General features: G+C 41.3%; 1 protein-coding gene across 1 annotated transcript in view; it reads left to right on the top strand.

Moving 5' to 3' along the window:
* The window catches only part of ARMC2 (armadillo repeat containing 2), a 108,075-nt gene that overhangs the window by 24,693 nt on the left and 69,352 nt on the right, over nucleotides 1–14,030 (top strand). Inside the window, exon 6 of the mRNA XM_043592066.1 lies at nucleotides 896–1,103. Within this exon, the coding sequence (XP_043448001.1) occupies nucleotides 896–1,103 (208 nt within the window). The remainder of the gene's footprint in view (nucleotides 1–895; nucleotides 1,104–14,030) is intronic.

Genomic DNA, 14,030 nt, shown 5'->3' on the forward strand with positions numbered 1-14,030 from the left:
TGCCTCCATTAAGGGTTTGCCTACCATACCCACCCTGTTCAAAACTGCTACCTGCCCCCATCCCCAATCCTCTTTAGTTTTCTCCATTTTTCTACTTATGCTTTGTTTTGTTTTGTTTTTTCCGTAGCAGTTATTCTATAATATACCTCATTTATCATGGTATATTATTTATTATCTCTTCATACCTATTAGGATATAAGCCCTAAGAAGTCAGGGATCTTTGTTTTGTCACTGCTACATCTTTTTTTTTTTTTAATTTTTTTTTTCAACGTTTATTTATTTTTGGGACAGAGAGAGACAGAGCATGAACGGGGGAGGGGCAGAGAGAGGGAGACACAGAATCGGAAACAGGCTCCAGGCTCTGAGCCATCAGCCCAGAGCCTGACGCGGGGCTCGAACTCCGGGACCGCGAGATCATGACCTGGCTGAAGTCGGACGCTTAACCGACTGCGCCACCCAGGCGCCCCTGTCACTGCTACATCTTGAATGTGTAGACCAGTGCCTGATATCATGGAGGCACTCAAGATTTTTTGAGTGAAAAATTATTAACATGATCAAATTCAGGAAAAGGAGTCATCACTCTGGGATGCAGATGTATTTAAATGTGGACGGAGTTATTCATAAACCTAATTTGAGTGTTTGTCCTCTGGTAGACTCAGAGAGTCAAGAGAAGATCCCACTCGTTTCTGATGAATTGGTGCCACCAAGCCTGAAATAGTGGTGAGGTATTGTAGGTGTCCAGGTAGGCTTTGGCCGTACAATTCCAGACTTGGTTATAAGTAACATATAACTTTTGCATTGTACCAATTCTCAGACTGAAAAAAAAAAAAAACATTGAAATAGTGATTCTTAAAGTAAGAAATACTTTGACGAAACATTTCCTTGATTGTTACAGCAAAGAAGACAGTGGAATCCAAAGAAACCGTTGTGAAGGGGGACCCTATGGTGAAAATAAATGGGATTTATTTAACAGAATCAAACGCCATGGGCCACTTAAAGAGTCACCCACTTCAGCTAACTTACGATGGAGGCTTCAGTGAAATTCAGGAGCAAGAAATGTTTAAAGGGACAACATCCTTGCCATCTCACCTCAGAAGTGGAGGGTCAGTATTCTTTTGATTTGATTTTCTGGTCTGGATAAGTGTCAATACCAGTTTGTTTCCTTATCTTATGGAGATGATTGATTTGCATTTTCCCTTTTACATAAACAAATTTTTCAGTTAATGATGCATGAATAGGAAAGACTTTTTTTCTTCATGGCTAGATGGAGTTGATTTTACATCATTCCCTATTTAATTCTTGGGAGAACGTTTATTCATACCTGCCAAGTGCTGCGTTGATAGGACTGTCAATAGTCTTTGCTTTAGACTGTTCCAGCCAGCCCTTGAGTGATGAGTGATTGTTCTGTTTGTGCGTTATTTGAGATTCTTGCCTGGCCTGGAATCTCTTGTTCCCTCCCTTTGGACTAGTTCACTGTTGTTAATTCCATTGAAGAGTGGACACTTATTTTATTCTCCAGTAGATACTTGGATTTAAACATTCGTTTTGTCAATGGGTAAACAGTTAAAACAGAAGAATCCTATAGATTTCTGTCATCCATGGTATCTGTCTACTAATACCTCATAAAATGAATTATTGGGAATTACTTTATTTCATACCACGTTCCTAGGCAGGGCTTTCTAGGGCTTCCCCTAAAAAATTGAGGAACAATTTTCTTATCATATTAAAGATTTGTGGAGAAATGTTCACTGTACAGACCATGTGAATTCTCACCCTGGTGTTTTCCTAAAGAAGCCTTGAATAACTAGGGATGGGGGTCAGGGGTGGAGTTGGGAGAGAAGCCTCTGTTCTCCAGTCCCAGCCAATAATGATGCCAAGATAGGCAGAAGGTCCTGGACTGGACAGGGTCATTCAGTTAGAGATATTTTTCTTTGACTTTCCATTGGGTCATTATGGACAATTGCCTGGTTCAAATTTGCTTAACAAGATTAAATTCCATGGGCCATTTTAAGACCGAGTGCTTGTTGCCCTCACTTTAGATTTTGGGTCTGACTTTGGCTTGTACACACGCAGCGTGCTTAAAATTTTCCCGGAACTGGCTGCTTGGCAGCTGGTTAGTTTAGCTAAACTGACCTTGTCTGCTGACACAGCCTGAAGAGTGTCGCGCATGTGGAATTTATATTAGGCAACCCAGCGGTCCTTGTAATGTTGCTTTGCGTTCAGAACATTTTTTAAATTAAAGGAAAAATGAAATGTCTCCTTAAGTGGAAGAGAATGACTTCCAATTGGGACTTTGGGAGCTGAGCACAAAACATCAAACTGGCCATTGCAACCAATCTTTTCCAGTCGGTGAGTAAGAATAGGCTGCAGACCTCAGAGCTTGCACATGAAAGACTGCGGGAGAGCTCGTGTTGCTCCAGCACTGAAGCGAAAAGGAAACATTTCTCTTGCTGCACCCATCCTTATAGTAATTAAAGTTGACGAGGAAAAACCAGACAAGAGCTGTTTTATTTTATTGTACTTTATTTTATTTTGCAAACCTTCAGATGTTGCAGAATAATCTGGCAAGCCAGAGTTCATTATGTCTTCCGTCAGGGACAGCAAAGGCATTTTCAGTTACATATTTGATCCCACAAACGGCAAAGGAGAAATCAATTAGGGACTGGAATCACCTCTTCCTGACTGTCCAGAATTATGAGGTGTTGGCAGCGGCACTAATTGTTTTTTTTCTGTTTTGTTAGGATGGCTTTTGCGTCGTGTAATGATTGTGTCTGAGTTGGGTTTGCAGTGCACCCTGGCAAGTTTAACTTCCAGTAACATTTCTGCTTTATGAATCTGTACCTCCTTTCATCATCGATGGGTTTTTGGTGGAGTGGCGCCAAAAAGACAGTTTATACAGTAGGATTAAAACAAACCGGAAAATGGAAACTATTAGCAATTCCTTCATTAATTGCATTTGTGAATCAGTCTGGGACACTTGATAATTGTTTCTTGTAAACATTTAAGTGAATAATTCCAAGAAATGATCTTTGCTATGCAGTGGAGTATTCCCAGTTTTGATGCTAAAGCCTTACTCAATTAACATTTTTCCATCTTTAAACCATAATGTGGAAAATGAAGGCTCTTGTCAGTGAGCTGGGCTGGCAGGAGAAGGGAGGGAGGGGAATGCAAAGTAGAAAAGGAGGAGGCATGAGATGACTCCGGCTTGAGGAGACCAGCAGATCTCTTCAAGGGGACAGAGGAAGTGAGCGCCTGCTGCCCGTGCACGGTCCTTACACCGTGAATGGGGGAGCGGCCCTTCCCGCTGAGTGCTTCTCAGCTGGGGAGTAAAGGGTCAGTTTGTTCCAGTGAACGAGAATTCACTTAGAATATGGACAACTCAGACCTGGGATGGACTGGAGTTTCACTTTATGCCGGTCGTGATGGAAAAAGGATTTGCTAAGCAAGGCATCATCATAAACAAGATCTTGGGGGACTATTTAACGTTCCAAAAGAGAACATACTCTCAAGCACTTATCAACCTGTCATCTTCAAACAGCGGTGCAATTACGCCACTCTCTGTGTGTCCATTTAAGAATCCATTTAAGGTTTGGCAGGCCTGCCCCGTAGCAACACTACACTGTCTCTTACTTTGAGTTGGCATGTGGACTGAAAATAATAAAGCTTCCATTAAAATACATATGTATATATATATCTCTGTCCATCTGTCCAACCATCCATCTATCCATCCATCCAGTGGTTCAGTCTGATGAACCCTTTCATATATCTGCTTAAAAACCTTTTAAGGCTTTCTGTGTAAATATTCAAACTATTGCGGTTTGGAAATGCAGTCTTCAGGAGGAAAGCCCAAGAGCAGTCAAGAACTCTTTGCTGGGAGCTGTGATCCTTGGATTTAGGTTCACTTCTCTCTCAGCCATTTGATTTATCTGCATGCTGGGCTCAGTTTTCTAATCTGTAAAATGGAAACAACTGTGCTCCTTCATTCCCATCTCCTCCCAGTTTTCACTGTAGGTGGTAGAATGATTATTAAGGCTTAAAAGCCTTATTTGTAAGTTGTCAAGTGCCAGTGGTGTTTTGGGAGTCAAAAATAAGAAAAGAGGAGGGCATCGGAGTGGCTTATTTGGTTAAGTGGCCAACTCTTGATTTCGGCTCAAGTCACGATCTCATGGTTTGGGGATCGAGCCCTGTGTGGGCTGTGCATTAACAGTGCACAGCCTGCTTGGGATTATCTCTCTCCCTCTCTGTCTGCCCCTCCCCAGCTTGCATGCTCTCTCTCCCTTTCTCTCAAAATAAATAAATAGACATTAAAAAAAATAAGAAATGAGGGCTTCTGGTTAAAGATGGTAAAGCAAAGGCATTCTGCAGAAACTGAACAAAAGCAGCAGAGAATGAAAAACACAGAAATAAATGCCATCAATGAAATAGAGAAATAGTTCCAACCCCAAACTACAAAACATGGAGCAAACTTTACACTGCATATGGGCTTGGTTATTTTTGTCTACCTAGCATACTTCTTTTTGGAGGGCGAGCCGCCTTGCGTCGTATAATAAGTCCTGCTCAGTCAGTGTTTAGAGAGGGACTCTATGTTCCCTAGATACCTTCCCAGGTGTGATTATGAGGCCCCGGACTGGCTATCAGAGTTCTCCAGCCCACCAGTCACAGCAGTTGGTCTCAGGGTGTGCACATGATCCCAAACAGGCCAGCTGAATTCCTCTCTGGGCCTTTTGCCAAAGCCTTTGAGGAAAGTGCTCTTTCAAGTTCATAAGTGGTAAAGATGATGTGGTCTTAGAGCCAACAGTGGCCATTTCATTGCCTCGTGGAGGATAACTCTGAGAGGGGAAGTGATGTGTAAACAGAGCCAAGGAAATGGAGCTACTGATCAAGTTTAAGGATGATATATTTATATACCCCTAGATCTAGCTGTGCCTGAGACCACCATATCCACATTGTAGATAGCTCTGTTTTGTGAACCAATGTGTTCGTTCGTTCTTTCTTTCTTTCTTTCTTTCTTTCTTTCTTTCTTTCTTTCTCCCTTCTTCCTTCCTTCTTTCTCTCTCTCTTTCTTTCTTTCTCTCTTTCTCTCTCTCTCTCTTCTTTCCTTTCTCTTCTTTCCTTTATTTATTTTGACAGGGACGGCTTACGGTACTTTAGGTTTTTGTCACTTGGAATATTGCAACCAGAAGAGTCTAGTTAACCTGCCAGAGTCTATGGAATGTAGATGAAAACAAGGGGTAATTTGAGAGCAGACATTGACCTCCTCAGACATAGAGCAAGAAACAGATTTCCCCAAGAGTGAGTCTCTTAGTTCAGAAAGGTACATATCCAATAGTCTTTAATTAAAGAAATGAAACCTAAGGATGTGGGCCAGCCACAGAAGAAGGGGGGATGCCCCTGTTAAGACCCCATTCAAGATCCAGATGGTGAAAAGACAGGAGAACAGTGCTGAGGGTGATGGTCTCCTCCAGCTGGTGCGCGTCTGTATACATGGGGAAGAGGGTTTGCTAGATTAGAACTCAAGCAGCCTATCATGTAACAGGGCTTTTCTGTGAGTCACAGAAACTTGCTACACACAGACCAAGGGAACACATGCTTCAGGTTAAGAAAAAAAAACAGAAAATGGATTGTTCAAGAAAGCTAACTGAAGTTGAAGTCACAGAACATCCTAACTCTCTGCCTTGGTGGATCCTGTTCATTCTTCAACAAATAAATTGTTCTGTTTAAAGATAAATAATATGAGGACAAGCATTAACAGAGGGCTCAAGCATAGATATGTAAAAAACATAACAAAAGACAGATGAAGAAAATGGATCACAAAAGGAACTGCCCTTTAAAAACAAGAGTTAGAACAGTTTTCCATAGTGTCAAAAATTTTTTTTAAAAAGGAAAAAGGAGCTCTTCTTTGGGTTATAAGAATTCAAATTAGAGATTCTAAGCCAACCTAAAGAGATGAAAAATATGTTTTCAGTTCTCAAGAAATGAAAGAAAAATGTGTAAACATGGAGAATAAAGTCATATTAGAAATAAAGTGAGAATGAAAACAGTTGAAAATGTAATGAGACATGGTGTACAGGTTAGAAGGAACCACACAAAAAGAAATGAATGAAAAGGTATGAAATGAGTGGAGCAATTGAAATTGATACGGGAGGCATGGCATGGCATGGCATGGACCCTGAAGGAGAGGGTCCTCTTCCACGCCCCCTCCTAGTACTATCTTACTTTCAGCTAAGTGCCAGCCACTCTTCCAAGTGATTTACATACATTAACTCCTTTGGTACTCACAAGAACCAATTGAGAATGGAAGAGACCACTTTCTGCAATAAAAATTTGAATCTGAACCTCAATGGACACATCCTGTCCCAACAAAGTTTGAGGCGGAATACTCCACACTGAGATACTTCCGGCGGTGTTTGGCACTAGAATACCCGGGACGTAGTACACACTCAATTAGTAACTGTTGATTGGGTGGATAAATGGAAGAAGGTATCCTATGACCATTCAGGCTGCACAAGTGAGTCACATAGAAGGAGGAAGAGGCAGGCTGCCTCTGGCTTTATTAGAGCACCTCTGAGTGTCAGAAGACAGTGAAGTAGTGTCAATGAAGTTCTAAGTATAAGAAGGATAACCCAAGACTGTATCGCCAGCCAAGTCGTTTTTGAGTACAAAGGCAACAGATAGACATTTCCAGATGTGAATGTACTTGGGGACTATAGTACACATGCACTTTCTAGGAAAGTCTTGACATCAAAATGATGAGTCAAAATTCTGAAATGAAGAAGCTGTGGTAAAGGCATTCATGGTGAGTATTGACTTTATTTTCATAGTGAGTTAAAAGTCTGAAAATGATGGCTATGGAACAGAAACGTTAATGATGTAATAGTCATGTAAATAACCGAAACCAGTACTTGGGAAGAAGTGTGAGTCCTAATTATTTCACTTCATGAGAGGAAATAGATTTGTCAGTAGCTACAGTCTGGAAGTGAAATATAAATTTAAAAAAGAATACTTCAGCATCCTAATGTTTTTCATTATTTTTTTTCTTAACTTCAGAGAGATCTTTTAGAAACTAATATCTCTTGGGAAGACCCATCCATCTGAAGTTCTACAATTCCTTCAGTTTCATCTCAGTTTCTGTTTCTCTGTTAAATTCAAGTAAAATTTATACTTAATACTTTAAAATTACAATGACACGTATGGTATGATCCCATTTATATGTGCCCTTTACTGCCCTCCCTCCAAGTCCCTCTTCTTTCTTTTCTCTTTTCATCTGAATATATGCAAAATATGTCTGGAATGATGTTTACCACATATTAATACTTATGGGTGGTTGGGTTCTGGATGGTTTTTTGAAAAATCTTCTTTGTACTTTCTTATATTGCCTGGCCTTAAAAATTTAATAAATGAATCATTTTTGTTTTCAAAAATAATGAAGTCATTATTATTTTAAGAAATTAAGGGTAATGTGCCTGAAAAACTGTTTCCATTTGGAAAAAACAAGCACTGGCCAGGAGGATTTTGTAGAGTCCCACCTTACTCCACCGTTTCCATTTGATAAGCATTTCTCGGTAAGCAAAGCTGAGGGGTCGGGGTTGGGGGGGCGGTGGTGGGAGACAGAGAAATGGACCCTGCCCATGAAGCGCTTGCACGGCAGCAGGCTGGCTGCTCAGGTGTGGGCTCTGGAAGAGCAACGTCAGCATCACCTGGGAGATAGTTACAAATGCAGAATCTCGGGCCCCATCCCAGACCTGTTGGATTGGAATCTGCATTTTTAGAAGATATCCAGATGATGTGAATGCACACAAAAGTTTTGGAAGCACTGTTCAGTGATGAACTCCGATGCTGGGGGAACGGAAGCAGAGCTGGAAGCTGTGCCCTGGGAGTTTAGATGTGAGAGCACTTCATTCTGACCTGAAGATCAGGGGAGGCGACCTGGGGTGCGTGGTTTTGGGATGCCTCTTGTGGCTCACTTTCCGTCGGGGTCGGACATTGTGCTTTTTGCTAACAGAACGGCAGAAGCTGAGGATGTTTGACTTGGTGGCAGCAGGTTCAAAGAAAGGCAGGTGGCCCGGTGCGGCAGGAGCATGGGTCCGGAGGCTGTAGACTGCAGGGAGCCACTGACAGGTTTTCAGCAGAAGACAAGACGGACTCTGGCAGCAGAGTGAAGGGCAGGGAGAGGGGAGAGCCTGGGACAAAGGAGCCCACTGAGAAACATCGGTTGCAGCAGTTCTGGCGGAAGATGGCCGTGTGTCAGTACCCCACTAGGACGTGAGGGAGGAAACAGAGAGCGGAAGGTGCAGGTGCCCAGAACCAGCATAGGCAGTGACTTGCTCTGGAAGAGGGCAGCCACAGCTCCTCTCCTGGACGAGGGAGCCCCCATAGCTACCACCGTGGGAAGTCACAGGCTTTTTGCCTGAGGTGTCTTGAAGCCATGGACTTGTACTCTAAGCTAGGGGAATTTGAGTCTTATAGATCTCCCTTTATATGTTAGGGCACGTTTATCCCTCGCTGCTTTCAGAATTTTCTCTTTATCCTTGTATTTTGCCAGTTTCACTATATGTCATGCAGAAGATCGATTCAAGTTACGTCTGAAGGGAGTTCTCTGTGCCTCTTGGATTTCAGTGCCTTTTTCCTTCCCCAGATCAGGGAAGTTCTCAGCTATTATTTCTTCAAGTACCCCTTCAGCACCTTTCCCTCTCTCTTCCTCCTCTGGAATACCAATTATGCGTAGATTATTTCTCTTTAGTGCATCACTTAGTTCTCTAATTTTCCCCTCATACTCCTGGATTTTTTTTATCTCTCTTTTTCTCAGCTTCCTCTTTTTCCATAGTTTTATCTTCTAGTTCACCTATTCTCTCTTCTGCCTCTTCAATCCGAGCCATGGTCGTTTCCATTTTATTTTGCAGCTTGTTTATAGCATTTTTTAGCTCCTCCTGACTATTCCTTAGTCCCTTGATCTCTGTAGCAATAGATTCTCTGCTGTCCTCTACACTGTTTTCAAGCCCAGTGATTAATTTTATGACTATTATTCTAAATTCACTTTATGTTATATTGTTTAAATCCTTTTTGATCAGTTTGTTAGCTGTTGTTATTTCCTGGAGATTCCTTTGAGGGGAATTCTTCCATTTGGTCATTTTGGATAGTCCCTGGAATGGTGCGGACCTGCAGGGCACTTCCCCTCTGCTGTCTTCAGTAACTGGAGTTGGTGGGCGTAAGCTAGGGGAATTTGAGCTTCACTAAGTTAAGCTAACATGGTTAGCTATGAAGCCATGTCTAATCAAGTTTATGCAAGTACCACTCGAAGAGTAACCTCTTAGTGATTACCGAACAGGGTATTGAGATTATATGTAGAATTTCTAAATATGTGCTTTTTAAATCTTGGGCCACAAACCTTGGAAGACTTAAAATTTTGATCGTATGGGCATTTCTTTAAAATCATGTTTTTCAATTTCGTTATGTTTGTATGTAGCTGTTTAAGTAGAATTCTATTTTTAACATTAGTTATTAAAGACAGAATGCTAATGGGGCGCCTGGGTGGCACAGTCAGTTAAGCGTCTGACTTCAGTCAGGTCACGATCTCACGGTCCGTGAGTTCGAGCCCCACGTCAGGCTCTGGGCTGATGGTTCAGAGCCTGGAGCCTGTTTCTGATTCTGTGTCTCCCTCTCTCTCTGCCCCTCCCCCGTTCATGCTCTGTCTCTCTCTGTCCCAAAAATAAATAAATGTTGAAAAAAAAATTAAAAAAAAAAAGACAGAATGCTAATATGTCTGGAAACTATATGTCTGGGGCTTCAGGCTATGAAAACATGATTAAAGCCCCCCCCCCCCCCCCCCCGCAACTCCTTGGTGATGGCCTTCTCAAATTGCAGTCAAAGAATCTAAAGAGATTACAAAGCAGGGGTAAGCAAACTGAGCCCCGTGAGCCAAATCCAGCCTATTACCTGTTTCTGTAAGTAAGGTTTTATTGGAACACAGCCACACCCATTCATTCACCTATTGTCTGTGGCTGCTTGCCCACTTCAGCAGCCAAGTTGGGTAGCTGTAGAGACTGTGTGGCTGCAAAGCCTAAAATATTTACTTCCTGACTTGAATCTATACAACTTGAGTCTAATTCTAAAAATGAAGTGTCTTTTTCTTAGGGTAAGGAAAGTTTAGCTCAAAATTTGCTAAATTTTCTTTTTATCGTATGCTTATGATAATTAGCACATTTAAAATTTAAATAGGCTTTAAAATTTTAAACATACCTTTAAAATTTTCTTTCCCATTTTCTTACATGTGATTTTTTTCCAAATGGAAATAAATTTATTGCTTTTTTTCCCCTCGCTTCCAAATCCTTCTTAATGTCTTTATAGTTCTGCTTTAAAGCAGGAGTCAACAAACTACAGCCCAGGAGCCAAATCTGGCCAGCCACCTGTTTTGTTTTGTTCTGTTATACAGCCCTTGAGCTAAGAATGGTTTATACATCTTTAAGTCATTACACTTAAATGGTTACAAAAGTACTTACATAATAGCTTCTATTTTGCCATTTGGCCTGCAAAGTGTAAAATATATACTGTCTGGCTCTTTAAGAAAACGTTTGCTGAACTCTGACTTAATCAAAATAATTGAAAAACCTGTCTAAATAATAGAGAAATCTGAGTTTTAGAATATTTTTAAAGAAATATACTTTATTTCTTCAGTGCATATGTGGTCCAGAAGTAGGTGTTGCTATTGTGACTGATTGGTGGATGAGCAGTCAGCCTGTGTGTGGCATTGCCTTGACGACAGAACTTGGTTCTGGTGTTCAGAGTGAAATGTAGGACTCCAGTCAGTGACTGGGAAGAGAACACCTTACTTTTGCTCTGATTGGTAGTCGATCAGAGGCCTGGGAATGCCATATAGCCGTTTCACCTTCTTCACTACTCCAGCCTGATTACAAAACAAAGGAAGGGCAGAACCGATAGAACTGCAGAAAGATGGAGCCAAAGCCCTGATCACACCACACCTAAAACCCGCCCTAGTGTTCAACTTTTAGATTATATGAGCCAGTATATTCCATTTTTGAGGTAAGTCTGTTAGAATTAGGTTTTTGTTGTTGTTATTGTTATTTGTAGATGAAGATACCGTAACTAATTAAATGGTGTTATTCTGCCTCCTAGAAGAATTTCACAAAAGAGCTTTAAAGAATGATTTTTGGAATTGTTTTATTATTGGACATCAAAAATCATTGCACGAAAATTAATTATGGTCTTTGACAACATGGGACAGGAAACTGGGAAGAAGAACAATTATACTGGATGACTGAATCAAAATACAGAAACATCTGATAGACAGGAACCCTTTGCCAAATATAACTGTGAAATTTAATGAATCCACCATGGATGGAGAAAATCTGCATTTGCTGCATATGTGAGAAAAAAAACAAGAATTGACCAACACTGTGATGTGACCACCAAAACCACTAATGTAGCTCTAGGCTGCATTATTTAGAATCTCTCTTCTTTGTTCCTCAGGCCATACCTTTATCTCAGTGCCGGGTTCCAGACTCTAAATGGGTCCCGACAAACTGCCACTCACTCAGAGTAACTGAATAGGCTGGCAAGGAGATTTGAAACCACATCCCATGAGGATGCATTGAGGGACTGGAGAAATTCGTTGCTGACATCAGTGATGGCAGCTGTAATAACAGTAAACATTTACTGGGTACTTACTAGGTACCTGGAATTCTGCTAGCAATCCCACATTGGATCATTTAATTCTCATGACAACCTTATATAGAGGGTTACTATTATTTACCACCCCCTCATATATAGATGAGGAAACCAAAGCTTTCCTGGTTTGGAAAACGGACCTGGAGTCACACAGCTAATTAGTATGATGATAATTAGCTGATGATGTAGCTAATTGAACCATGGGATTTAAACCATAGGAGATGATGTTAAGTGGTCACACCACATTTTTAAATATGTGAAGGATTGTCAAGAGGAAGAAGGATAAAGATGTGTTTCATATGGCTCCATTTAGTACATAGAACCAGGAAGCTACAGGAGAACAGATTTCCACTAACTATAAGGCCACCCATTCTTCTCTTCTCTGGCAGGGAGAGGATTTTCTTTTCTTGATGCCCCTCTCCCCACCTCACTCCTATTGTGGGACTTCTGTACTGCTCCCCAGAAGCCCTGTAAGGCATACCCTGGCCAGACTAGACAGTTCTTCCTCAGTTTTCGTCTTGTTTGACCTGAGTTAGTCATGCCTGTCTTCTCAGCATGCTTGAGATGCATGAGAACATATTTTATTTCTCTTCTTCCTTTGCACTCCTTTTCCCCTTGCGATCCTTTATATGAGTATTTGACAAGGCCTTGTCCTGAGATTCTGGTCTCCAAGCCACAAACCTGATGACTCTAGTCCCTATATACCACTCTGAGCTTTAACAGAACTCTTTTCCTGATTTCCACATCTTCTTTGCCGATACTCCATTTTTCACCAGAAATCAATATGGCAAACCTCACGTGTGCTTTACTCCTCAAACCCCCTAACCTTCCCATTTCTGTTGATGGCAACCCTGCTATCCTGCTTCTCCAAGTGCACTTTCTGTCCTTTCTTCTACCTGAAATCAACCACCAATCCTATCAGCTTTTCATTTACAGAATCTCTTCAATTTGTTGTTTTCTCCAGTCCCACTGGCGCCCCCGAAGAATTAGTTCTTGTTACCTGTCTCCAAGTCTCCTAAATGTTCTTGGCACCACTCCAGATCCCATTACTTCCTTGTGATAGAACCTAAGACAGCTCCTTACTGCACAACAGACCAGCCCATTGCCTCCACCCAGAGTTTCAGGCAGCTGTTCCCTGTATGTCCCAGCAGAAACCTCCTATTCCTTCCTTGCTGGCCCTGTGCAATTATCCCTTACTCTGAGTACCAGGCTGCTCATGCTTCTCTCCTGAGAGTAGTGTTATCACTTGCTGGTTCAACTTTTATTCTTTAAGACCCACTTTGTGGCCCACATCTCCCTCTCACTAATCACTTCCTTCTCAGCATCCCTCCAGTTCTTATAAACTGCTGACTTTCACAGTCTAGTACTTGATTAGAGACTCCATTGGAATTTTCCATTAAAAAAAAGGTGCTTAATTCCTTCAAGTAGATTTTAGACTTCTTCGGGGCAACTCTTCATATATTCTTTATCACAATAACATCCAGCATTGGATTATTCAGACAGGTGCTTGTTGACCCAGAACAAAAGAAAATACTAACATTGACTGTTAAGTTCTTCAAACGTACCAGTCACTGTACTAAGGAGAGGAATTGCCCTCATATTGAGATTAGAAAACCGAGGCTAAAAGCTTAAGTAAGTGGCCCAAATCCACATAGCTGATAAGTGTTGGACCCAGGACCCAGGGAGTTTGGATTCAGAGCCTGCAAACTCAATCACTGTATACTGATGATCACGGAGGGTATTAGTAAATCCCAATCCATGCTCTTTTTGAGAATTAGTCAGACCCAGCACTGTTGAACTTTGGTATATCATAAGAAAAAGGACCCTTCTTTTTTCCCCCCCACCCAGAAGTGGGGATACATAAATGTGGTATAATTTAGGGAGGCAACCTCATCACTGGCCATGACTCAGAGGGAGTGGACCAGTGACTTTGGAAAGCTATTAGTTGAAAACTGTCCTGCTTGATTTCAGTAGTTGCTTAGGACAATAGTGAAAAGAAGGACTTGCCTCTATTGTTCTCAGACTTTCTTGTTATTTCTAGGAGTGATGAGTGTGAGAACTTCCTTGGCCTCACATCCTGTCACACTCTTGGTATTTTACCTTCTCATAGGGTAGGTTTACTTTATTTTTGTCTTCTTTGAGATCTGTTCCATTTGAATCTCAACTCTTAGAGTGTTGACAAAGAAGATCCATCTCAACCCACACTCTTTCTTTGATTCGCCAGGGAGATCTTGCTACCAGATCTATGTTTTTCCACTGAATAAAAATAAAGCAATAGTCTCAGAGTATGAAATAATTAGACATTTTGAGGAAGATTAGCTTGATCTTTAGTCTACTAAATGATAAAA

The sequence above is a fragment of the Prionailurus bengalensis genome, chromosome B2 (genome assembly GCF_016509475.1).
Source record: "Prionailurus bengalensis isolate Pbe53 chromosome B2, Fcat_Pben_1.1_paternal_pri, whole genome shotgun sequence".
In the NCBI taxonomy this organism is placed as follows: domain Eukaryota; kingdom Metazoa; phylum Chordata; class Mammalia; order Carnivora; family Felidae; genus Prionailurus; species Prionailurus bengalensis.